At 45.3% G+C, this 25,696-nt stretch overlaps 1 protein-coding gene across 3 annotated transcripts in view; it reads right to left on the reverse strand.

The window, feature by feature from the left end:
- Positions 1-25,696, reverse strand: part of ZFAT (zinc finger and AT-hook domain containing) — a 233,381-nt gene that overhangs the window by 13,339 nt on the left and 194,346 nt on the right. For 2 of the 3 annotated variants that reach the window (XM_031014020.3, XM_055348046.2), the window contains exons 14-15: positions 19,842-19,968; positions 16,984-17,114 (exon numbers count right to left, since the gene is read on the reverse strand). In XM_031014020.3, coding sequence (XP_030869880.1) covers positions 16,984-17,114; positions 19,842-19,968 — 258 coding nt within the window. The remainder of the gene's footprint in view (positions 1-16,983; positions 17,115-19,841; positions 19,969-25,696) is intronic. The other variant, XM_055348048.1, reaches the window with a different exon arrangement.

Genomic DNA, 25,696 nt, shown 5'->3' on the forward strand with positions numbered 1-25,696 from the left:
TTTCAGAAGTCTGACAGGCAAGTCCTGCCTCCCCACTACCCTCTCACATACCTCCCTCAGAGGGTCTGGAGAAGAAACCCAAGCCGGTGTCTTGGCCTCCTGTCTGCCTTGCTGTCCTCCCCCTGCCTAGAGCTCTCCTCCACCACGCCTGAAGCCAGTGCACCTCAGCAGCAGAACCCTCCATCCCTTGTAGAGATCTTTTAGAAAGCTGCAGATGTGGGCAACAATGCATCAGAATGTCCCTCACAACCAAGAATTGTTCTGTTCTCACCATGACTTCTAAATTTTTCTCCCAAACAGTCACAAGGATAAAAATAAACAATAACAACAACCTTATTTATGATGATCTGAACCTAGAACCTAACTGTTTCACATGTAAACACAGAGTACTGAGCCTGTGTGCTGCATTCTTCTAGAAATACAACTTCTGTTTCCAGCAAGGGAAGACTGTACTTCATTTGCTCTAGGAAAGCCCTCCGGCATCAGCAATGCTGCTCACACTAGTAGTCTCACCCTCAAGTCACAATGTGCTCTTGGCCTGTGCTTGTGGCTGGTGCACCCGGAGTGGAAACTACGCTTAGGAGAAGGCACCTGACCACATCGTTAGGTTTTTATTTCATTTTCTTATTGTTGCTTTAACCAATTACTAGAAATTTAGCAGCTTAAAACAACACAAATGTATCATTTTTCAGTTCTAGAGTTCAGAAGTTTGAAATGGGTCTCACTGAGCTAAAATCAACATTTCAGCAGGGCTGTGATCCCGGCTGGAGACTTTAAGAGAGAATCCACTTTCTTAGCTTTTCCAGCTTCTAGAGACCCCTGCATTCCTTGGCTTGTGGCCTGCTTCCATCTTCAAAGCCAACGACATTTGGTGGAGTCTTTCTTACGATGTCATCTCTCTGGTTCTGACCCTACTGCCTTCCTCTTCCCTATTTAAGGACACGTGTGATCACACTGAGCCCATGTGCATAATCCAGGATAATCTCCCCATCTTGGATTCAGCTAATTAGCAACCTTAATTCCCGCTTGCCATGTAAAACTTAACATATTTGTAGGTTCTGTGGATGAGGACGTGGACATCTCTGGGGCACCACTGTCCTGCCAACCACTGTATCTTGGTATAGTCATGTCTGAATATTAAAATACTCAATTTTTTATTTGATAATTAATAACTTTCCATTTACTTCTTGTTATTTCAGTTAGGACACTAGAGTTTTTTTGTTTTTGTTTTTGTTTTTTTTTTTTTCAGTCACGCATGTGTAGGAATCTATGAATTTCATTTCAGGAGAGTAAAAGGAGTGTTATAAGGTAGTCATTATTCAAGGGGAATCCTGGGTCCGTCGGGTTGAGACTCCACGTGCTACGGCAAGCAACTGCCCTCCTAGGAAGAGCTGCCCTGCTGTTGCCCAGCCCTGCATGTGACTAGATGGCTCAACTGGTCTCCAATTCCTCTTCCTCTCCTGTTGTTCTCATTACCATCTGATTCACTCATGTCTTGTTTCTCAGATGCTTCCATACCTCGAGATCAAAGGAAAGGGTGCAATTCATTATTTCCTCCCAAATGGCCAACATCTTCTATGGTCCCTTCCACTCAGAAATTCGCGGACTCCATGTTATGGTAAGAATTAGAGGACTGCAGACAAAAGTCCAAATACAACCTAACAACAAGAATGAAAAAAGAACACTGCAGTCGATTCCTGCAGGTAGAATATTCCCCTGTGAGTGTTTAAGCTCTGGGGAAGAAGCCTTATTTTTTCCAGGGATTAGGGCTTCACTCACTGCTTAAATTATAACCAAGCAATAGCTTCCTTTTCATTCTCAAAAGGGGGACTGGCAGGACCATTTTACAAGGTTAACAAGTAAGGAAATTTGCTTTCACAACCCTAGGTGAAGAGTGGAGTTGTATAAGTCAGAAATAAAGGGAAACAGCAAACACAATCCTGAATTTATAGAGGAAAGAAAATGCATAAATGAATGTGGTTTGTAAAAAACATCATAAATTCCTAACTCCAGAAATATATACCTGCACAGGACAAAAAGAAGGGTGTTCTGAGGGGGCATTATGTGCAAGAAACTTGTGGAAATATCAGGAGATATTCACAAGCAGGAAGAAACCATTCCATACATCAACGGAGATTTAAAGCCTTTTAGGGAGGAAAGAATGCACAGGAGGTGAGGAAGGCCATGATTCATCCCACTGTCAGGCTAGACACCTTTCATGGAGGAAGACAGTATAATGCTGCCTCTCCACCCTATTTTTGTCTTGGTTGTAAGTAGACAGCAGACACATTTTCTTTCCCGAAAGTATAAATCCCATGCACAGTGCAAAGCCTAAGCTGTAAAGGCCACCTGCTAATGGCAGTCACCACCCATTTCCTGTGTCACCTGGGTCTCTGCAACACTGAGACTCCACTATCGGCCGACACAGCTGCAACCCTGTTTCCTAAGCCCCAGGCACTGGAGAGCTCTGCTGCCACCTGCAACACGGACTTGTCCACCAGGTCCCTGGGCCTGAGGGGAATGGGAAGGGCCAGCTCTCTTCATTGAGAGAGAAGGGCCTTCGAAACAGGTTGAGAGGAGCAATGCAGGCTTCCTGGCCTCAGTGCTGTAAGAAGAGGATGAAAAGGTTTCCATACTGGCCAAACCAACTCACTGGGCAACAGAAAGAGGATGCCCATGACTAGAACATCTTGTACCTCTTGCATGTCTCGGCAGTCTAGGCATAGCTTAGTTTGATCTGAATAATCATTTGACTAGAAAAGGAAACCTTCTCTTGTGAATTGTGGGAAACTAGAGAGATCCACATGGTAGAGAGAGTGCATGGGAATGAAGAGACGGCGGGGCAGGGGGCAGTGCCTGGCACAGGGCAGGTGTGTGAGGCACGGCACTCATGACTGCTTCTGGATGCCGGCCCTCCTTGGAGGAAGGGTCTGCTGCCCCCTCCCCTCCCCGGCTGAGCCAAGCTCCCATGCACTTAAGCTGCTGCCCGTGTGCTTCACACATCCCCTCCACACCATCATGCCATGGCCACAGGGCAGCCAGCTTATAGTAGGCACTCAATAAACACTGAATTGAATTATTCAAATGTGGACCCCAGGAGATATTTCAAAGCTGTGCTAAAACAGTTCAGAGCAGATTCACCATGAAAGGGAAGGAGGCAGGCAGAGTTCCCCCCTCCTCACAAATATCTTTTGATATTTAGACACATTTATTGTGCATAATACTTGACTTTCTTCTCCTTTAAGTGCACATACACTGAATCTCTATTTGATTTAGTGCCAGGCCTGGCGTGGCAGCTCTACAGCATTGCCCGGTCCTCACACAGGGAGCACTCTCTTCCCTACACATTCTCCTCCCTCCACACCCCTGCCTGGTGATCCCTGCACAGCTGTGCGGCTGTTGGGATTGGGCAAACCTTTCAGCTTTTTCTCACCCAAGTCCCCTCCACTGTACTTTAGGAGTAGTTTCCTTTGTACATTTCCACCTGCCTGACTTTCGCAAAATCACCCCCGTGACCATCCTTGCAGGCCCCGGCCTTTCTCTTTGCTGGTGGCTTTGTCAGCCTGAAGGGCAGGTGCTCGATAAAGCTGCGGGGACAGGATCGATCCGCTGCCCTTTATTGGGCCACCTCGAGGACACTGTCTCAGTGCCTGCTGGGGAAGCGCCTGGCTCCTTTCCTCAGCTGACGCACACTCTTCTCCCCCTAATTAAGCAATCTGCTTCCACTAGCAGTTTCTTTCCCAGTACTTGAACATGAGTGACCTGAAGCCTCCACGGAACCCCACCAGGGCCTTGCTGGTAACCGAGCAGAGAAGGAAAAAGGAGCTGGCAGGACCCAGGTCGTATTCCTCCCTGGATGACCACAGAGCAACAGCCCTTGCCCAAGGTAGAAAAACCAAACTCCTAGGAATAAAGTGTTTTTATTTTTTGTTTAAAATATGTTTATCATAACAAAACATAAACCATTTAAATCACTCATCAAACTTATCGAGGTAAGTTCATTAGTAGCAAGTAGATCTAAGAACAGAAAAAGAAACTATCTCTCCTTGTTTTGAGCACCAGTGAAGCTTTGACATTCACCCTACCGGTGTTGACATGACAGTCTCTGATCTTATGCTGAAACCCCAGAAAGACACCAGCTCCTGCTCTTCAAATCCACATGACCCACGTACTTCTCTCTCAGAGTAGGAAGATCTACTTAATTCTACTTAATTCGACTCTCTTTTGGCCTGGTCTTAAGTCTCTCTCACACAGAACCACCACCTGCCCAGCTCCCCTGACTTTGGGCAATGTCCCTCAGCATCCGCAATTCCAAAGCAGCCTGGTCTCAGCTCAGGCTGCTGTTACAAAGCAGCACAGGTTGAGTGACTTATAAACAACAGAAATCTATCTCCCATAGTTCTGGCGACTAGAAGTCTGAGATCAGGGAGCCAGCACGGTTAGGTTACAGTGCGGGCCCCTCTTCCAAGGGCAGATTATTGACCTGTAATTGTGTTCTGACATGGTGGAAAGAGAGAGATCAAGCTCTCTCCTCTCTTATTAAGGCACTCACCGCATTCATGGGGCTCCACCCACACGACCTAATCATCTCCCAAAGAACCCATCTCCAAATACCATCATTTTGGGGATTAGATTTCAATCATATGAATTAAGGGGGGAACGTGAGCATTCGGTTCATCATCATGCCTTCCCCAGGGCCTCCTCTAAGGGAATTACTCACAATGACTCAACAACTGGAGTTTGTAAGGGGTCAAATGATTTTGAGCCACAATCATGTTAATTTGTGTAACTATGTGTTTACCTCCCTGGACCAAGCAACAAGCTCTGCCATGAGAGGTGGTACCTGGCACAGTGTGGTGGCTCATTCCTGTAATCCCAACACTTCAGGAGGCCAAGGTGGGCAGATCACTTGAGCCCAGTAGCTTGAGACCAGCCTGTGCAACATGGCAAAATCCTGTCTCTAGAAAAGATACAAAAATTAGCCAGGCACAGTGGTTCAGGCCTTTGGTCCCAGCTACTCTGGAGGCTGGAGTGGGAGGATCGCTTGAGTAGGGGAGGTTGAGGCTGCAGTGAGCCATAATCACACCACTGTACTCCAGCCTTGGTGACAGAGTGAGACTCTGTCTCAAAGAAAAAAAAAAAGGTGGTGTCTTATCCACCCTGGACTCCTGATGCCAAGCATAGAGCCTAGACAACACAGCATCAGCACTCACCTGCTAAATGGAAGCGACCAGAAGCAGAAACAGCTGTGGCTGAATTCTACATGCACAGTAAGAGGAAAGGAGCTATGCTGTTTCCATGATCACAGGAGCTAAGATTTATTGACTCAGTCACGTGCCAGGCACAGGGCCAGTGGCTTCATTTTGCATAATTAGGTATAATGCATGCAACAGCCCCTTGGAGTAAGTTCCATGATCTTCCCATTATACAGATGGGGAAACACAAGTTCAAAGAAGAGAAGTGTTTTGCCCAAGGTCACACACTATTATGTGACAGATCCAACCCAAACAGTCTGGCTGTCTTTTAGCCCCTTGCTACACCACTGGCTGTGCCAAGGACTCCTCCATCCACTGTGACATGAGCTGGGGTGACTCCCATGAAATGGGCTTCTCCAGAGATACCCCGTTGTGCTGTCCATCCGGGGCAGGAGAGCTCTGTCCCAGAGGCCTGCAGCTCCTGTGGTAGGGTATGCACTGCCAGCCTGGAGAGCATGAGGCTGCTCAGCACAAGTCACACCCAGGGCAACTGGGCCCCACTAGCTCAGCTTCCCAACATCTGATCTGGAATTCACGGTTTTGAATGTGTATGAAGCCTCTAAAATGTACCAGGCCCTGAGCCAAGTGCTAGAGATCCCAGAGATGGGTGAGACCAAATTGTCACCTGCTCTCATGGAGCTTCCAGTTTGCTGGGGGGAAAAGCCATGTGTATAACCAACCACACTAGATATGGTTTGTGACACAGTTCCTAAGAACTGTGACGGGGTGAGGGAGGGTACTCCTCCCCGTGGCCCCATCTTCACCACTGCCTGGAGAGGGAGGAGAGCTTCTGCCCCTCTGAAAATATTCCCTTCCTAATTGCCCCCTCAGGGCAGGAAGGACCTGACAATCCGACAGCTGAAGCTGACCACTGGGTCTAACCTGATGAGTCCTAACAGGCAGGGGTTATCCTGACATGCAGGGACCCCCGCCCCCATAGGTCGTGCTCCTTCATGGAGTGTTTGCTTTTATGCAGAGGCAGCTGCTCCTGGATCTTGCACCTCCCACAGTCAGCACCGGCAGGGTAGGTCTTCTTGAAACATCCCACCATGAAGCAAGAAGGAAAATGGAGGGAAAGAGGTGGGCACCTTGCTGTCAGGCCTGGTGGGCCATGGAGAGCTTCTATTCTAAGTTTACTGGAGACGTTCTGAGTTATTGGAGGATTTTAAAGTAAGAGTTGCTGTGATGTAATGATACTTCTAAAAGATCGCCCTGGCTTCTATGTGAAAACTGCATCTCAGAGCAGCAGGATGGAAAGAGAACAGCATCCTCTGTGAGCCAGGGGAGGGGGACTGACAGCTGAGAACAGGCTTCTAAAATTCTAATGTGCAGGATGCCCCCGCTGCTGGTTACACACAGGGCCTGATTTGGTAGGGTTGGGGTAGAGCCGGGATGCCCCCGCTGCTGGTCACATACAGGGCCTAATTTGGTAGGGCTGGGGTGGAGCCGGGATGCCCTCGCTGCTGGTTACACACAGGGCCTGATTTGGTAGGGTTGGGGTGGAGCCGGGATGCCCCCGCTGCTGGTTACACACAGGGCCTGATTTGGTAGGGTTGGGGTGGAGCTGTGATGCCCCCGCTGCTGGTTACACACAGAGCCTGATTTGGTAGGGTTGGGGTGGAGGCGGGATGCCCCCGCTGCTGGTTACACACACGGCCTGATTTGGTAGGGTTGGGGTGGAGCCGTGATGCCCCCGCTGCTGGTTACACACAGAGCCTGATTTTGTAGGGTTGGGGTGGAGCTGGGATGCCCCCGTTGCTGGTTACACACACAGCCTGATTTGGGAGGGGTGCGGTGAAGCCAGCGACTCTGCATTTCTCACAAGCCCCCTGATGCTGACACTGCTGGCCGGGGGACTACATTTTGAGTAGCAAGGGCTTAACTGAAGGCGGTAAGGCCGGGAGCCAGAGGGACTATTTGAGGCCCCTTGTGAAGCAGGAGGCCACCACATGTGCTGACAGGGCAGACGTCCGGTGGGAGAGGCAAGGAGGCAAGAGGCCCTCCACTAGCTGGGGACACCAGATGGATAGGAGGAGTAGGAAGGAGGGGGACACTAAGAGTTCTTGTTTCCGGGAATTCCTCCGGCCAGGATGGAGACTACTGTTCTGGTGGGAATGAAAAACAAGGGCCAGCCTGAGGCAGGACAAGTCTACAGAGGGCCCGCAGCGCTCTCTTCCATATGCGGGACAGCTCTGCCTCACTCCCGTCAGGGCTATTACAGCCTGGCCTTGACCCCAAACTTGAAATAGACCAAGTGATCTCAGCCAGCAAGGACAACTTCCCAGGGTGAAGCTGCCTGGAGGGGAGATGCCAATTAAAACCGACCTGCCTTGGCTAAGGACATGGGTCAGGAAACAGGCACCAAGCAAACAATAATAAACTCAGCAGTATTAAAACTCAAATAAAGTGGGATTCTGCAAATAGCACCAACCAAGGCTGTAGCTTCTTGGGGCATAATAACAGAAAGATGGGGACTTAGGAAAAGGAAGAAAAGTGAAGTTGGATAGATGAGCATCCTCAGGTTAGCTAAGGATGGCTTGTATGGGAAAAAGGCATCATAATGAAACAGAGAATAACCTTTGTTCTCTATGTTTTCAGACCATTTCTCATATGGCCACAGATATATCATGGGGCCTATTTTTACTTTAAAAATTTCACAAAGAAATGGAATTTTCTGTAACTACTATGGTGTAAGAGAGCTCAGCAAGTAACAAAAGAGCTTTGGGAAAGGATGCAATGTGGAGTAGCAGCCATCCAAAGTCATACCAGAAGCAGAAGTCTCTGAAAGAAGTTTTAGTTAAGACAAAGAAAAAGAAAAGGTTCAAACAACCACAGGAGAACTAAGAAAGGCCTACAAAGGACAAGAGTTGGCATTAAGTGACAAGGGAGAGTAACCTATTGCCAAGACTCTGAATGAACTTTTTGTTTCTGAATCTACATGCTAAAGGTCACCATTCCGCAACAACAGAAAGAACATTCTATAAGGAATGTCAAGTATGAGAACACTTTTAAGAGGCTACCTGCATGTATAATTAGGAGTTTCATACAATTAAAGTTGGCAGAGGCCCGGGATCAAATAAATTGCACTGCAGAGTTCATTAGGCAGGAGCCTAACCTCACCAACCAACAAAAGCGTGCAGCTGAAAAGTGGTTGTCATTACAGTAAGGGCTAGGATATAGGGAACAAAACAAAGTCATCAGTGAGACTTCAGTATTTTACAAAGATCAAAAGGACTTGGCATTAAAAGATAAAAGTGAAACCTGGATTATAGGTATCTATTAGAAATCCTGAGCGTATGCCTAAGAATCTAGTATTAGATCATCTGAGGCCTAAGAAGCACACTGGGTGCATATGCTCTCGGTCCTGGAGATACGCAACCAATTTGCCTGCCTACAGAGGACACATGCAATTCTCTTGCCTGGGTCTTCCACAGGCCTTTGAATCCATCGTGACTCATTACACTACAGAGCCTGCAAGGATGGAGTGGGTGTGACATCCAAATACAATGAAGAGTAACAGAAAATACAAACAGTTATGGCAGATGGAAACTGCTGTTACCATCAATTCTTTTACAATTATACATACTCTTAATCTTCTTGGAAGGATTTGATTCCTTAGATGAGCCACAATAATGACAGAAAAAAACCGTTACGGGAAAGTGGAGTAAATGATACAACTGAAGATGCTAGGGTTCCATTACGGTGTGAGAGAATACAGGTCTGCTATTGTAATGTACCACACATGCACAGGCAAGATGAAATGAAGTCAAAGGAGGCTTTGAAGGGGAAAGGTGAGTGGAAAGAAAAGTAAGAGAAAAGCCAGCCAGTGACTCTCCTTTTATCTGCACTGTGAGAATTGTGTTGAAGTTAGGGAGAGACTTGTTTATAGTAGAAGTCAAAAAAGTGCCTCTGTGGGAACAAGAAAAGGAAAATTCCATTAACTCACCAGTTATTTGAGCTTAGAGGGATAACAGAAAAATGGGATGGACTTCACTCAATCCTTTTTGTGGCTAGGATTAGAGAAGAGATCTCATCTCGGTCCCACTTTAAGACAATTCAGATGGCCAGGCTCTCTTACACCACAATCTGTAAAGAGTTAGAAGAGTATCTTGCACCAATGTGGTTCTTCTTTCAGATCTTTTGCTGTGTAGCTACAATCACAGTTGTAGAATAGAGCGCTTGTTTTTAAAAGTAAAAATAAAAATAGATTTTGAAGCCTCATAGAGTCACTTTCTAGATCCCCCCTCCTCATTATTTCACCACAAGTCTTATAAAATGTTCAACATCTGCCCCCCGATGGGAGGAGGCCAGTCTGAGCATCCCTTCAGATGGCCCACAGGGCACCAGGCTTCTCTCAAGCCAGAGGCTGCACTTGAGAAGTCCCTTCTGCAGAGCGGCTTCTCCCCACCAGGAGCCCTTGTCCAGATGGGCAGTGAGAAAGGGGTCAGGGGACCACATTACTCAGTGCCTTAAATTAAAACATGACAGATTGGACATGCACTTCCTTGCAAACAGGCAACTGGTATATGTGGTCTCCACTGAAGTAGAGTGCCTTTTCTTGCAAAAAAACAATGAACTGCAAATAACAAACAGCAATTCCAACCCTGGCTGGCAACCAACATATGTCTTCCAGCAAGAACTGCTACTTAAGCTCCCTCTCAGGCTTCACGCTGTATGCTGAGCCCAGGGTGGGGGCTCTGCCTGCTCTTCTCCCAACACTGCCAACCATCACGGGGACCCACTTGAAGGCTGAAGGTGGCAAAAGTTGTGTAGAAGCAGTTGGGAGAAGAAGGTCGGGTGATTTGGGCAAAGCTGGAGTTCCTGCTTGGTTTTCTGTTTGTTTCGTTTTGATCAGTGGTTAAAGCATGTCAGAGGAGCACTTGGGATTTTGAACAAGATTAAGGCAGAATAATTCTGTGCTGTGCCCGGCTAAGGGCCTGCATGGGGAAGAGGTGGGTGCCCATGGGTCTGAGGCAGTCCAAATTGCTCCTTCCCACTGAGGCTCCAGCACACAGTGTGGAAGCATCTAGCACATTGCAGGAAAACAACCAACAAAAGAGAGGGGCAACCCCAGGAGGCACTAAAACTGGCAGGCAGTGCGTGTGACACCCCTTCCCCACCCCACGCTCATAAGCCAGGGCAGCCAACTCCTGGGCTGCACGGGAAATGCCTGATGTGGACAGAGACAAAGGCCTGCCACGTAGAGTGCTGCTAACACTAGTTCCTACTAGACATCTACTCCCATGGGGGCAGTGGCAACAATGGTTTGCTTGCTCATGGCCAGGAGGATTGAGTGGAGTGCTGGTGCTCCATGGAGGACTCCTGGGGGTCAGTGTGCCACGCTGGCACAGTCCTCAGCTGTGACTCTCTCAAGGATACACAGGATGGAGCTGATTCCTGAATCTTGAACCAAAATCTCAGCTGTGATAGAAATACGGATCTGCCAATGGATGTGTTTTCTGGAAGCTACTAAATCACCACGAAATCTGTCCACCAAAATTGTCTCTGTGAAACTGAGAATTTCACCCTTGAAGCAAATAACAGTTTTTCACAGACAAAACAGACACTCATACCCTGAAACATATTTGTACATGTGTAATAGTTCATTTTATATGTCAACTTGACTGGGCCATGGGTGCCCAGATATTCGGTCATACATTATTCTAGGTATGGCTGTGATGGTGTTTTTGGATGAGATTAACATTTAAACTGGCAGACTGAATAAAGTAAATGGCCCTCCCTAGTGTGGGTGGGGCCCATCCAATCAGCTGATGGCCTAAATAGAATTAAAAAGTTGACCCTCCCCTTTTGAAAAGGAGGGAATTCTTCCTCCCAACAGCCTTCAAGCCAGGACACTGGTTTTTCCTGCCTTTGATCTCAAGCTGAAACACTGGCCCTTCCTGCGTCCCAAGCCTGCCAGCCTTCAAATTGGAGTCACACCATTGGCTCTCCTGGGACCCCAGCTTGCTGACAGCCGACATTGGGATTTGTCAACCTCCACAGTCACATCAGCCAATTCCTTCTTTTGAACACACACACACACACGCACACGCACACGAACACACACACACCCCTATGAGTTCTGTTTCTCTAAGAAACTCTGACAAACACAACGTATTTCTTATCAGGTCTCAGTAAAGCAGGAATGGTGGCCGAGTCACAGAGAAGCAGGCTTGGTAAAGTGCATGCTGCTGGACAGCCTCACTTGGACAAGACTGCATCCGGTAAGCTCTTATACACAGGGGAGTGTCCTGGCCATTCGTATGTGCACATGGACTGAAAAGTAACTTGTACAATGAACGAATGACCCACACCACTTCACTGGGAGCCCAACTCCCTCCCCCACCTCAGAGGCTGACACCCCACAATGCCCCAGCACCCCCAGTCTGCTGTTTAGGGCAAACCCTCAGCAGTAAAAACAATACAAAATTAACACAAAACTCAGAAAGACCGAAGATTATCATAAAGGCAAACTGTTCAATCATCCTGACCTTCTTAAAAAGAAGATGCTGTGTCATCATAAGGTGTACTTATTACTTAAAACACCCCCAGGGAAAGAAGAAAGGGCACGGTGCAGTAGCTGGCTTGGTGAACCCAGGAACCAGAGGCCAAGACAAATGTCAGTGACAGTCTTAGACAGGCACTGATTGTTCTGCTAAATATCAAGGGGCAGGAATGCTCAGTGCAGGCTCACTATTTGCAAGAACCAAGAAATTGTCATTTGTTAAAAACGCCAACATGACTTCAAGAGGGTAACATAGGTCAGGAAGCCCATGGCCAAAGGACATTATGCCCTAGGACATGCCATAAGGCCACAAACTGTTTGGACTCCAAGTGGGCAGAAGGGCGGAAGGGAGAGACCAGGCTGAGATACTTCCGAGACTTGGAATCCTTGGCCCATGTTACAACCAGGCAAGTCATTACTCTGTGCAGGCCCTCTTCCACCACCCCTACCTCTGCCTCCAGTCACCCAGCTGGTGCCAGCCACCAGCTCCTGTACCCACTTCTGCCTGGAGCCCTGCTCCCACCCTACACTCACAAGGCCTCCCTGCTCAGCACCTGCCCCCACCCCAGACCCAGGTTCATGGGCCCCTGGTGCTCCCCACAGCACTCCTGGGTCCCTGGGCCACCTCCCTGAAGCATTCATCACTCTCGATCGGAACTGCCTGTTTAAGGCTGCATTTTCCATACCTCTTGACCAGTTCTGATTGTTCTTTTTTCCAGTGTACTTTTTGCCTCTAACGTACTATTATAATTTACTTATTACATGTATATGGATTGGCTATCTACCCCAATTAAAACGTAAGCTTCTCGACCATATCATTCATCTGATATGTTCACTGAAATATCCCAAGTGCTGAGAACAGTGACTGGCTGGTAAAAGCAGCTCAAGGTGTATTTGTTGCATGAAAAAATAAGTCATTTCCCTTGTTAGACTATTTGCCTCTTGAGAGCAGGAACTATCTTAATTCTGTAGCCCAGTGTGGTGGGCACAGTAATGCCCGCACCCCTCAACCAAAGCTGTCCATGTCCTCATCTTTGAGGCCTGTGAATATGTTGCCTTACACAGCAAAGAAGAATGTGTAAATGTGATCACATTAAGGAGCTGGTGACAGAGAAGCCATCCCAGATGCACAGTCCTGGATTATCTGGGTGGGTCCAATGTCATCAGAAGGGCCCTTAAAAAAGGGAGTAGGAAGGCTGGCACTTGCAATTTGCCCCTGGAAACAGAGGTCAGAGTGAGTGGATGTCAGACCTCAGCCTGCCGTTGCTGGCTCTGGGGATGGAGGAAGGGAGCCTCGGGTCAAGGAGTGCGGGTGGCCTCTAGATGCCAAAAAAGGCAAGAAAGGAATCTTTCCCAGAAACACTGTAGCTCTCTCGACACCTTGAGTTTAGCACAGGAAGCACTGCAGACTTCTGACCTCCAGAATTGTAAGACAGTATCAGTTTGTGTTGTTTTAAACCATAAATTTGTGGTAATTTGTGGCAGTGGCAGTAGGAAATTAACACAAACAGAGACTGAACACACAGTGGTTGCTCAGTAAATGCCTGCTAAATGAGTGCCCGTCAACCATACATACAATGTTACTTTGAGTCTAAAATAAAATTTAATCATAAGAACATCCACGAGTGATTTAAGCCATGAGCCACTGGTGATGACTATTGCTGTTATTTTCTTTGGTTTTTCTTTTCCTTTAAATAACTAATTTTGACTCAGAGATGCTCATGATAGCATTTCCTGTGCGGCTAGCTGTCTTCCATTTACCTTCTTAGGCAGTTCTATTTATCAAATACAAATTTCCTCCTCATAAAACCTTAACGCAAGATTTAACAACACTAACAAAAGGAATCACCTTATTTAATGAAAACTGTCAGGTTTAACAAACACACATTTAGTTGCACTCAGGTTCTCATCTGGGCCCTTCTGCCAGGCTGGAGTGGGGCACGCAAGCATGATTCTTTCTGAGCGTTTGGAGATGCTCAGGCCCCATGGATCTATTTTTAATGCCAACACTCAAGAAAAGAGGGAAAGTGACAAGAAGTCGTTGAGGACAGATTTCTGTGTCCAACAAAGAATTTAAATGGTCTCGATTATGGGCAAAATCTTTTCCTTGTCTCTTTAAAGACCAAGAAGCAAACAGTTTTTTCCCAGCTCTCTTCTCTCCAACACTGCCAGCCCCATACCAGGCCTGCCATTACTTTCATCCCAGAAGCTGAAAACCCCAGAAGACTTGGGATTAATCCCTTTCAGCGATTATTGATGAATTTTGATATATAAGATTCTTTTCAATTAACATTAATAAGTCATGAAAAATTATGAATAGAGTACATATCTATTTGTTTATGAGAAATAAATTTTGAAATGTTTAACCATCCAGAAGCAACTTATGTACAATGTAGAATTTGTTTTGTTTTTGGTCTTGTGGAAGATGTATATAAAAGAGATCTAAAAAGATCTCAAAAGATGCTATCCCATAGTAATTTGAAACATTGTTCTGCGATATACATCACATACTTTATGATGAGGAATTCTTGCTTTTTTCTCTCCGGCAATACTGATCTGTAGGATACAACTGAAGAATCAAAACCTCCAACATAGTCAATTCTATTTCATAACATTTTTTAAGCAACTACTATGTGTGATGTCTTGGGTTTGAGCAAGAGAAAGCCCCCGACATCAAGGTCCCTCCCACAGGAGGAAAAGCTTTCCTCTTTCCAACTGGTGCAACAGAGTTCACATTTCATTGCTTCAGCACAGTTATTAAGCAGATATAATTTCTTGACTGAAAAAATCCTAAACCAGAGTTTAATTAAAAGAAAAAGGTTGAAACCAATTTTTCTAATAAATACCGCTATATTTCAATTTAAACTATAGGACAATGGAATTCAGAGGGCATCCTTTCACCTGGGAGAGCCTGAAACACTTCATTTCCTTTGCTATAGGAGTGGTGCTCAGCGTCTACCCACCCATCAGTCTGTCCACCCACTCTCCTCTCTGTCATTTATCAACAGCCACTGTGAGCGAGGTGCCGGGCCAGGCAGACAACATAATGGCCAGGACATACACCTTCTTGGGGAACATTTCCAAATGCAGTTCCCCACGACTGTGTTCAACAGCACCACTCTTTGCTGTGTTTGCAGTAAGAAAGAAGATCCTCGGAAGGGCGGCACTGTTTTCTCCTCCCGCAAACATATTTAGCTTGTCGACACTGGTCGTTCTGGATGCTTATCTGCCTCATCCCTTGTTGTGCTGTCAGTCTGATGCCTCGAAGCATATCTAAGCTATAACCCAAGCCCTGTGACCTCGTGTATCACTGCATTGCCTGCGAGGCTCAATAAATCATGTCTCCCAGCAGCAGCAAATCAATCTAGTTCTCAGAAACAAGACACAAGTCACAATCAGAAGCACCTTCCTGCACTCTCAAAAGGATTTTGCATGTATGAAACATTCAAAGTCCTCCTGATACCATCCCAGAGAGACCCTTCCTAAAGTACCAGGTCCAGCTGGGGACTCCACATGTCAAGATGCAAATGAGGAGTTTCAGAAGATATTTATAAGACAATCTGAAGACTGTAATCTAGTAAACACCAAGAAAAGCTAAAAAGATACTTAGCCTGGAAGTGTATGAATCTTTTCTCAGCCAACGCAGATACCAGGTTGCTACAGACTGAAGCATCCCCCTGCCTACTCTCCAGCTCAACTCCTGAGAGAAATCACACTGTGGAGGAAGGATTTTAGGACATGTGATCCAAACATTCATCTAGATATGCTAAGTCTTGTCCGTAGGTCAAGAAACCCAAGAGGTGAACCTGAATGTACTTACTAATTCCCCCAGAGAACTACTTGGCCTGAATTTCATGCTTTGCATTGTGCCCTGGGCACACTCAGGGGACAGTTGTGGAGACAGCGCTGGGATGTCCCCTCCTGGCTCATGAGGTCACCAGGCACACATCACTCAGGCGTCCCTATGTGAGTGCCTCATTAAGAAATATCTTATTTGTTAGTGCCAAGAAAAGCTAACCCCCTTCCTGAGTTAACTGTTTAACGTCTCCTTTTTGTTTTCTGTTATACAATTCAGTAACAAATTTAGTCAATTTCAGACAACTCTAGTAATACACACCTCTTCCAGGTCTCTCCTCGGATGTCAGAGATCTTCCCCAACAACCCTTTACAAAATCACCCCAACCCACACTCCTGGACCCCACTCCTCTCCCACTTCCCTTGCTTTACTTTTCTCCTGGCACTTGTTCACCATCTGACATCCTTTATGTCGTACTGGTTTATTCGAGCTTTATCCTTTTCCCCACTGGAAAATAACCACCATGATGGCAGACACTGGTTCTCTCCTAGATCCCAGCAACTGGAACTCTGCCTGACAACAGTAAGCACTCAATAAATACCAAATGAATCAATACAGGAGTGGCTAAATGTCAGAAACTCCATGGTTTGCATTTCTACTTTCTCTGTGAACTTGAACTTTGATTTCAGATTATATATTTCCCTGGTTTTGATGCATTTATTATTTTGGTTTTCTGTTTTTAAAGTATTTGTGTAAGCCAGCTAAAATCTTTTGTAAAATGAAACAGGAGGTAGCAGATAGAGACACAGGTATAAACAGATAAAAAGGATGACCTAATTATCAAACACATTGCATTTTAACAGATGGTGAAGTCTCCACTGAGGGCAGAAAAGGAAATGAGCCAAGCAGATAAAGGATTAATTAAGTGGAGTAACCTTTATTCCAAAACTGATCATCTCTTCCTACCAGAGCAGTATCCTGTGTTGATCTGATCGGGTGGTTACTATTTAGGAAGGCCAGTCCACTGGGAAATCCTGCTGGCTTCTCCGGCTACCCGCATGCATCCTACTAGCTCAATTTACTAATGGAGCCTTAGGCACTGAGAGCTGTTTTCATCGGAGATGTGTCTCAATGGTCCACATCATGCTCATTTTCACTCTGGGACTCTTTGAAAGAAAATGAATGGAGAGTTTCCAGAATTTTTTTTTTAATATACTATATCTCTCCCCCAAACACCTCCCACATATAGAGCTATTGAAGAAGCACTCCCACGAGATCAGAGGTAGAATAAGAAAAGGTATGAGACTAGACCAATTTCATTCCAAGTTCTACCTCAGGTAAGTTAAAGACTTAGAAACACAGGGAGAAGGAGAGAACCTGACTGTGAGACACACAGAGATGAATACTTACAGAAGGAGGGTCCCTACCTGCTTAACCACAGTCACCGTCCCTGGTGCCATGGCAACCACCGAGGCAAGGGCAGTGGCGTCATGGGTCTCGGCGCCCAGCTCAATGATCTGCTGCAGGATGTTCACGGCCGTGGGGTCCAGTCGGTCGCCTTAAGAGGAAGAAGCAAAGAGGACACCATTCAGGCCACTGGTGCTGAAGGACATGGAATGCAAAACCAGCCTGTCTGTTCTCTTGGGTGATGCCTTCTCCAGAGGATGCATGGGCTCTCCGTAATCGCTCAGTTTGACAACAGAAATAATCTGTATAGTGCTTTATAGCTTACAAAGCATTTTCTATAAGAACATCTCAAAACCCCAAGCAACCCTGTGAGGATGGGACATTGAGACGTTATTTGCATTTTGTAGAAGCCTCATTTGGGCCACTGAGTCAGTTACACCACAAAGCCAGAACTTGAACCCCCGTGCTCCGAGTCCTAACATGCGGACATGTGGCTGCCCTCGAAGCTGAACTCCTGGGAGTGCCCAGCCAGCCCGTTCAGCCGCAGACTCAATGAAAGTGTGTGCCAAGAAATTCCACAAGTTATGGGCAAAACATCCAAAGATGTATCAATTATTCAACCAGTAGGCTTTGGAACTCCAAACCAATTGAAGCTGGGGGTTCTATTTTAACCATCTCTAAAGACGGGATTCTGCATCATCAGGCAGCTATTTAGTATCCCCGCCTGCTCCCACCATCTGCCAGGCCATCTGCAACCGTCCTGAGCACACCCTGACCCTGATCATTAATTTACTAAAAGAGAAATGACTGCTTGATCTCCACCTTAGCATAATATTATGCAGTCTCTGCCAACATTTTCATCCTCATGGGCAGCTTTCTGTGGGCCGTGTTCCAATGTGAGTCAATCAATAAGAGATCAGAGAAGGGGAACTCACTGTGTCTCATGCAGAAGGTAGGACAAGCCAGTGGCTGAGGCAGTGGCGGGCTTATATTCACAATGCATCGCCTGGCACCCCTCAAACACATGCCCCTTAAGGGAAATGGTGCAAATGTACCTTGCAGCCAACCACTCTGAACATGCAAGGACGAAAACATTTACCTGTGCAACTTACTGAGGCGAGGTTCTAATTCCGCATCCATGGACTCCCTCAATGACCATTTATCAAGCCCTAGCATTATTGCTCCTGATAAGAATAAAGACAAAGCCCTACCCCTTCCCCCTCACCCCCTGACTCCTCCCAGGGCTCACAAACTCCTAAGCCAGACTGTAAGCAAATCCTTACAGCACCTGGCAGGTCCCATGTCAGGAGTGCAATTAGGAAACAGTGCAGAAAAGGGACGGGATTCTCAGGAGGTGACCTGCAGTCTGAGTACTGAAGATGAGGATGAGTTTGGCAGAAAAAGGCTGTGAGGGAGAAGAAACCAGGCCATACCCCAGGGAGCACTGGAGCGTGTGTCCCTTCTGAGAGCTGCAGATCTGGCAGAGGGAAGCACAGCCCAGGAATGGGGTGGCAAGAGACAGTGACAAGGCCAGGCAGGAGCCAGAGAAGCTGAGCCTGGCCTTTTCAGCTGCAAAGTTAAGAGCTAGGAAGAGACATCGGAGGGCCTTAGAAGGAGTGAGAGAGTGAGTGAGTCTGAGAGTGAGAGTGTGTGTAGGGGGTGTGTGTGTGCTCGTAGGGGATGAAGACAGACAGGCTGCATCTTGCAGGCCATGAGCAATCACTGATGTCACTGGACATCATGGAAGGAAACTCAAGTTTTGACAGAACCTCAGTGCTGAGAGCCACATTTAACAGCTGGGCCTCGACTCTCCCGTCTGCAGAAGTGGAGGCACTGCCTCCCGAATTCCCTGCAGCTCAGCAGGCAGTGAACACAGCCCTGTCAATTAATCTTCCCTAAACCAACTGGCCCACAGGAGTTTTCTGTGCAGCTTTCTTACAATCTGGAGTTTGGGGTTTTAGGAACTGGGTAGAAATGGTGTCTTTCTAACTCCTATTTCCTATCACCGTTTCATTTCACCTAATGCTTTCCTTTTAACCCAACCTGCTTGACCTCTGCCCTCCAGATATGTACAGGGCTGTGGTATGAAACATTAACTTGCGTTCTGTTCATCTTTTAAAAAGAGCATCAAGAAAAACTGTTTTCTAAGCATAATGCCCCAACTGCCACTAGGCTGGTACAGTGGCTTGTTTTTTTTAGAACTGATTTAACATTTGAAAATCATGACATTTGATGTAAAAATCCTGACTGGGCCTTTTGGGAAGGACTTGGAGAATGAGCGATCCTGGTCTTTCAGGTCTGCAAAGTGACCCCCTGCACGCCAGAGTCTCTGCCACTCTCTGCCACCCACTGAGCCCACACCACCTCCTGCCACTGCCTGCCTGGCACCTGTAGGCCCTGGAGGAGATGTCCCTGAGGAAGCATGGAATGGGATGATGCCGTGACAAGAAGTTAGGAGACCCAGATTCCAGGATGAGCTCCAACACCCTAAAGTGGGTGACCCTCAGTCAACCACTAACAACCATTAACCATTAGCCAACCATTAACAATGAAAAGCAACCTTCTGCATCTGTGAAGTGAGAATAGTCAGATCTCCTCCCCTCACAAGGCGGTTCAGAGAATTAAATGTGGTAAGAGATGTGAGGGACTCTTGCGGCCCTGTTCGAAGGCTTCCCCTCTGCTTTGGCTCTGTTCTAGAGAATTTCTGGAGGCAGAGATCTCTGGGGGCTGGCAATGGGGCTGCTTCTGCAGTCTGAACGCTGGGTCAGGGATTCGGAAGTAGATCATCTAATGGACATCATTCATCTGCAAACGCATTCATTCAGCATGTCTAGGAAAGACAGTTCTGAGATGGCAAAGGAAGAGCAGGCGTCCTCACCACTCTCAGAGGTGTATCTCAGGTCCTGGAGCGCGGCCACCGCTGCCTGTGTCCCTTGAACGTCTTCTTCGGCCTCTGTGATGTGGAGATACTGGGTGGAGGGCTCCTCAGGAGCTTCTGTTGCTGTCTAAATAAAAACATAATACCTAAGTCATCTCCTAAAAGATTGACTGTTGCCCAGAAGTTCCAAGATAACATACTAAGATAGAACAAATGCATACAAGAAAGCAATACATTGCAACATCTCATTTACCTGGCACCCCTGAGAAACCAGTTGCTCCCATACACTTCCCAAAGAGAAAACTTCTCTGTGAGGATCAAGACCTTTAAAAACTAGCTTTGGTAAAAAGCCCCTGCTGTACATTTTTGTGGTGGGAAACAGAGTATGTATGCTGTTCACAACTAGAGATTTGACCAGCTCAGATATTCTTGCATACACTCAGATTCTAACGGCTCCTCTGTTTCCTCCCACTGCTACCAACATCACTTCTAATCTGTGCCTTACCCTGGGGACTGGGTGCCATGTGGCCAACAGAGGAAGGGGCACAGCCACGGGGCAGCTGACGGTGGAAGGGGTAGGGTGGGTGATTACACAGAGGAAGGGGCACAGCCACAGGGCAGCTGATGGTGGAAGGGAGAGGACCTGTGATTACACAGCACATGGAGAGCACAGGTCCCAGGTCTCAGCAAAGTAAGAGTTCAGAAAATCTTAGCTATTTGTGCTTTTTTTTTTTTTTTTGAGACAGAGTCTCGCTCTATCACCCAGGCTGGAGCACGGTGGCGCGATCTCAGCTCACTGCAATCTCTGTCCGCCAGGTTCAAGCGATTCTCCTGCCTCAGCCTCCCGAGTGCCTGGGATTACAGGCACGCACCACCACACCTAGCTAATTTCTGTATTTTTAGTATTTTTAGTTTCACCATGTTGGCCAGGATGGTCTCGATCTCCTGAGCCTCCCAAAGTGTTGGGATTACAGGTGTGAGCCACCACGCTCGGCTGTGCCATTCTTATTCGAATATGAAAGTGTAAGAAATAAAACTGACTACAAGAAATATATTTGCACAAAATCAGGACTTGTGAGGGTAGGAGGAGTTAAAGTGGCATTCACAGGTACCTCGTGCCTCAAAGAGAGAAGAGGTGGAACAGAATTTTTACAGAACTAGATGTTAATAATTATCTCTTTCTGGAAGGGACAGAGAGTGCAAGCAAAACTGTAAGGCTGGATGCATGAATGTCACCAATCAAGAAGAACAAAAAGAAGGACTTCAGACAAAATCTACAGGTGCCAAGTTATGCTCTATAAGCACATATCAGTAAATGACACAGAGGTTCAGAACAGCATATAATATTCCTTCACAGCCAACTGGCCAAGTCCATTTAGGTGTTTCCATCCTGACATATAGTAGTCACCCAAAAAATATTCAATGAATGCATAAATGAACAAAAAGAAGAACATTTTGTTCTCAGTACCATGAGGCAACAGATTAGCCGACAGTAGATCCAGGCAATGCCTGAGCCCGTGAAAGGACAGGACACAACCTGAAAGGTTCCTCCTCATTCTGGGGAAAGCATGTCATAGTTGCTGTCAGGAAGCCTGGTGCTCGTTGCAAGGCATTCCTGGGAGCCAGGTGACACACACATTGCTGGAAGAGGTGGCTTGTTACTCCACTGGTGACCACTTCATGGCAGCTTCCTGGCTGTTCACCATCTCATGGAGATAAGTATGGAGTCAACTACCCAGCCTTATGTCAACTATTTCTGTTGGGTTCACGGCTCTGCATAAAGTGCTAGCATCAGCTGGAAGCGAGGCTTTACTGCATGCTTTTATAAAAGCACCGACTGACAAGATGGATTGAGTTTTACATCGGTAATTGACACTCGAGTGTCTACTTTGTTAATGAAGAGTAAATTCTTCCAGTATGTACTAATACTTGAAACACTAGGTGACTAATTGTTTTTGCATAGATGAAGATGTAAAAGTGATCATCATCAACATCCACAATAATCATAGCAGCTGCCATTTTTGAGGGCCTCCAGGGGCTCATTCAGGCCTCAGCATTTTACACATGGTTTCTCTCAGTGCTTCTGAGCTCTCAGGGATTATCAGCCTACTGTACAGAGGAGAACGCTGAGCCATGAGGGTTAAAAAATGGCTCAAGGGCAAGCAGTTTATAGGTGACAGAGGATTCAAAGTTAAGTCTGTCAGACTCCAAAACTCTTACTTTTAAAAAAAATGCTTATAAAAAAATTTTCAATACACAAGAGCAGAGAGACGGGTCTAATAAACCTGCACATGTCCATTAACCAATTTCAGCAATTATCAATCATGGCAAGTCTTTCCTTTTTTAATTATACTCTAAGTTGTGGGGTACATGTGCAGAACATGCAGGTTTGTTACATAAGTATACACATGCCATGGTGGTTTGCTGCACCCATCAACTCGTCATCTACATTAGGTATTTCTCCTAATGCTATCCCTCCCCTAGCCCTCCACCCCCAACAGGCCCTGGTGTGTGACGTTCCCCTCCCTGTGTCCATGTGTTCTCATTGTTCAACTCCCATTTATGAGTGAGAACATGTAGTGGTTGGTTTTCTGTTCCTGTGTTAGTTTGCTGAGAATGATGGTTTTCAGCTTCATCCATGTGCCTGCAAAGGACATGAACTCATCTTTTTTTATGGCTGCACAGTATTCCATGGTGTATGTGTACTGAATTTTCTTTACCCTGTCTATCATTGATGGACATTTGGGTTGGTTCCAAGTCTTTGCTATTGTGAATAGTGCTGCAATAAACATACGTATGTGCATGTGTCCTTATAGTAGAATGATTTATAATCCTTTGGGTATATGCCCAGTAATGGGATTGCTGGGTCAAATGGTATTTCTGGTTCTAGATCCTTGAGGAATCACCACACCGTCTTCCACGACGGGCAAACTAATTTACATTCCCACCCACAGTGTAAAAGCATTCCTATTTCTCCACATCCTCTCCACCATCTGTTGTTTCCTGACTTTTTAATGATCACCATTCTAACTGGCGTGAGATGGTATCTCATTGTGGTTTTGATTTGCATTTCTCTGATGGCCAGTGATGATGAGCTTTTTTTCATATGTTTGTTGGCTGCATAAATGTCTTCTTTTGAGAAGTATCTGTTCATATTCTTTGCCCACTTTTTGATGGGGTTGTTTTTTTCTTGTAAATTTGTTTAAGTTCCTCGTAGATTCTGGATATTAGCCCTTTGTCAGATGGATAGATTGCAAAAATTTTCTCCCATTCTGTAGGTTGAATCATGGCCAGACTTTCTTGGACTATGTTTCCATGTACTCCATGCCCTGCCCCAGGATTATTCTGAAGCAAATCCTGAAATCATTATTTGCCCTATAAATATTTCATACTGTATCTCTAAAAAATAAAACTCACCCAAAAAAGAACTACAATGCTCCTGTCACACTCAAAAACTTTACAATAAATCCTTAACATCATCAGTGGTCTAGACAATGTTTAAATTTCCCCAATTACCTCATTTTTTAGGTTTGTTCAAATCAAATCTAAATGAGGTTCACACATTAGAACTGATTAATACGTCTCATAAGACTTAAAACCCATATGCTCTTCCTCCATTTCTGGCTTTTCTCCCCTTGTAGTTTATTTGTTGAAGACAGCAGGGTGTTTGCCTTAGAGAGCTGTCAGCAATCTAAGTTTCGCTGATTGCATCACCATGGAATTGACCAATGTTCCTCCATCCATGGTGTTTTCTGTAAATTGGTCACTGGATACAAATACAAAAGCTTAATTAGATTCAGATTCCCTTTTTGCAAAGAATGCTTCACGGGTTATATTGGGCAGTTCTTTCAGGAGACATGCTTTGGATGGTGGTCTCTTTTATGTAATGTTAGCAGTAACTGATGATCATTGCTAAACCCATGACATCATTAGAAGGTTGCAACATGGTAATATTCTAATTTTTCATGTGTTAGTTGAAATATTTCAAAAGAAAAAACATCCCCTCATCGAATGTTTGGTTATGTTTACATAGGCTTTTGTTTTGTTTTTAAAGGTAGAATAGGGCTGGGTATGGTGGCTCACACTTGTATTCCCAGCACTTTGGGAAGCCAGGGTGGGAAGATCGCTTGAGGCCAGGAGTTTGAGACCAGCCTAGGCAACAAAGAGAAATCCTGTCTCTATTTTAAAAAATTTTCAAAAAATTATAGTGCTTGCCTATAATCCTATCTACTTGGAAGATAGTAGATAGGACTATCTACTGTCTCCTGAGGTAAGAGAATTGCTTGAGCCCAGGAGTTCGAGGTTGCAGTGAGCTATGAAGGGAGGCTCCATGGCATGCCAGCCTGGGTAGCCAGACCCTATCTCTCAAAAAAAAATTAAAAAATAAAGGTAGAACAATGGCTTGATTCTTGGTCTTAATTTACCAATTTTCAAAATAAAGAGTTGATTCTCTAACATTCTACAATGGTGACTAAGTTGTTTTTTCCAAGTATCATTATAAACTTACAGAATTAAACATATTTTATGTGTTTTGCTGTCATTATTAAACACTAGTAACAGCCTCAGAATCACAATATTGTCCTTACTACCAACAATACTTGAAAACTGCAGTTTTTGCAGTTTGTTTTGCCCTTAGATTACATCCCAATCAAATAACTGTTTTGAAGTCTCTTGAAATTGTTCCTCTCCACGTAGTCACCAATTTGATATACAGTTAGAATCATTTATTTCATTTTGCTCACAATGTTTAAGACTTGCTTTTTAAGTTTAATTTTGTTTTTATTATTATATAAAATACTTTTACAATATTTTATATATAATCAGAGTCAAATCTACACAGCAGGGTATTTTGAGAAATTTAGCTTCTCCCCATCCCTTCCATCTTGCTCTCTGTCTCCTTTCCCTACATATAATGACCCCATTTCTTATCTTTTGTAACTGCTTTACTTTGAAATAATTTTAGACTTACACAAGACTTCCAAAGATGTAAAGGGCTGCAACAGAGAGTTCCTGGAGACCCTTTACCCAGCCTCCCCTAATCTCAATATCTTTCATAATCATGGCGCAATTATCAAAACAAGAAATTAACATTTGGATACTATTACTAATTAAACAATAGGCTTTCTCCAGATTCCTCCGGTTTTCTCATTAATGTTCTTTTTCTGTTTCAGGATCCAATTCTGCATCCCACAGCACATTTAGCCATCATGCCTCCGTTGTCTCCTCCTAGCTGTGAAAGTTCCTCAGACTTTCCATATCTTTCATGACCTTGACGCTTTTGAGGAGTACAGATGAGGTATTTGACCACACCCATCATTTGGATTTGTCCGATGGTTTCTGATAATTAGGCTGAGGTTGAAGATTTCAGTTAAGAATACCATGAGATGAAGTGTCTTCTCATCTGATCACATGGTATCAGGTCACACATGATGTCAGCATGCTTCATTACTAATGATGCCAACCTCTATCTACTGCTTGGTGAAGGTGGTACCTCCACCGTAAAGTTCCTATTTTTGCCTTTTGTAATTAATAAATATTTGGAAGGAGATATTCAGAGTTTATGTGAATATCTCATTTCTCCTTAAACTTTTGCCTACTAACTTTAGCACTCATTAACGGATCTCATCTGCTATGATTGTTCCTGTGGTATTCTAATAGTAACTTTCTATTTCCCTCATTCCTTCTACATTTATTAATCATTATTTTTTGGAGGAAATGCATAGTTCCTTCTCCCACATTTATTTATTCAATCATTTATTTATGTCAGTATGGACACAGTGTCCCAGTGAAACTTTGGGATGGTTTCCTAACAGTTGGATTATTGAGTTAATGGATAAAGAAATGCAAACGTAATT

This window comes from Gorilla gorilla, chromosome 7 (assembly GCF_029281585.2).
Source record: "Gorilla gorilla gorilla isolate KB3781 chromosome 7, NHGRI_mGorGor1-v2.1_pri, whole genome shotgun sequence".
In the NCBI taxonomy this organism is placed as follows: domain Eukaryota; kingdom Metazoa; phylum Chordata; class Mammalia; order Primates; family Hominidae; genus Gorilla; species Gorilla gorilla.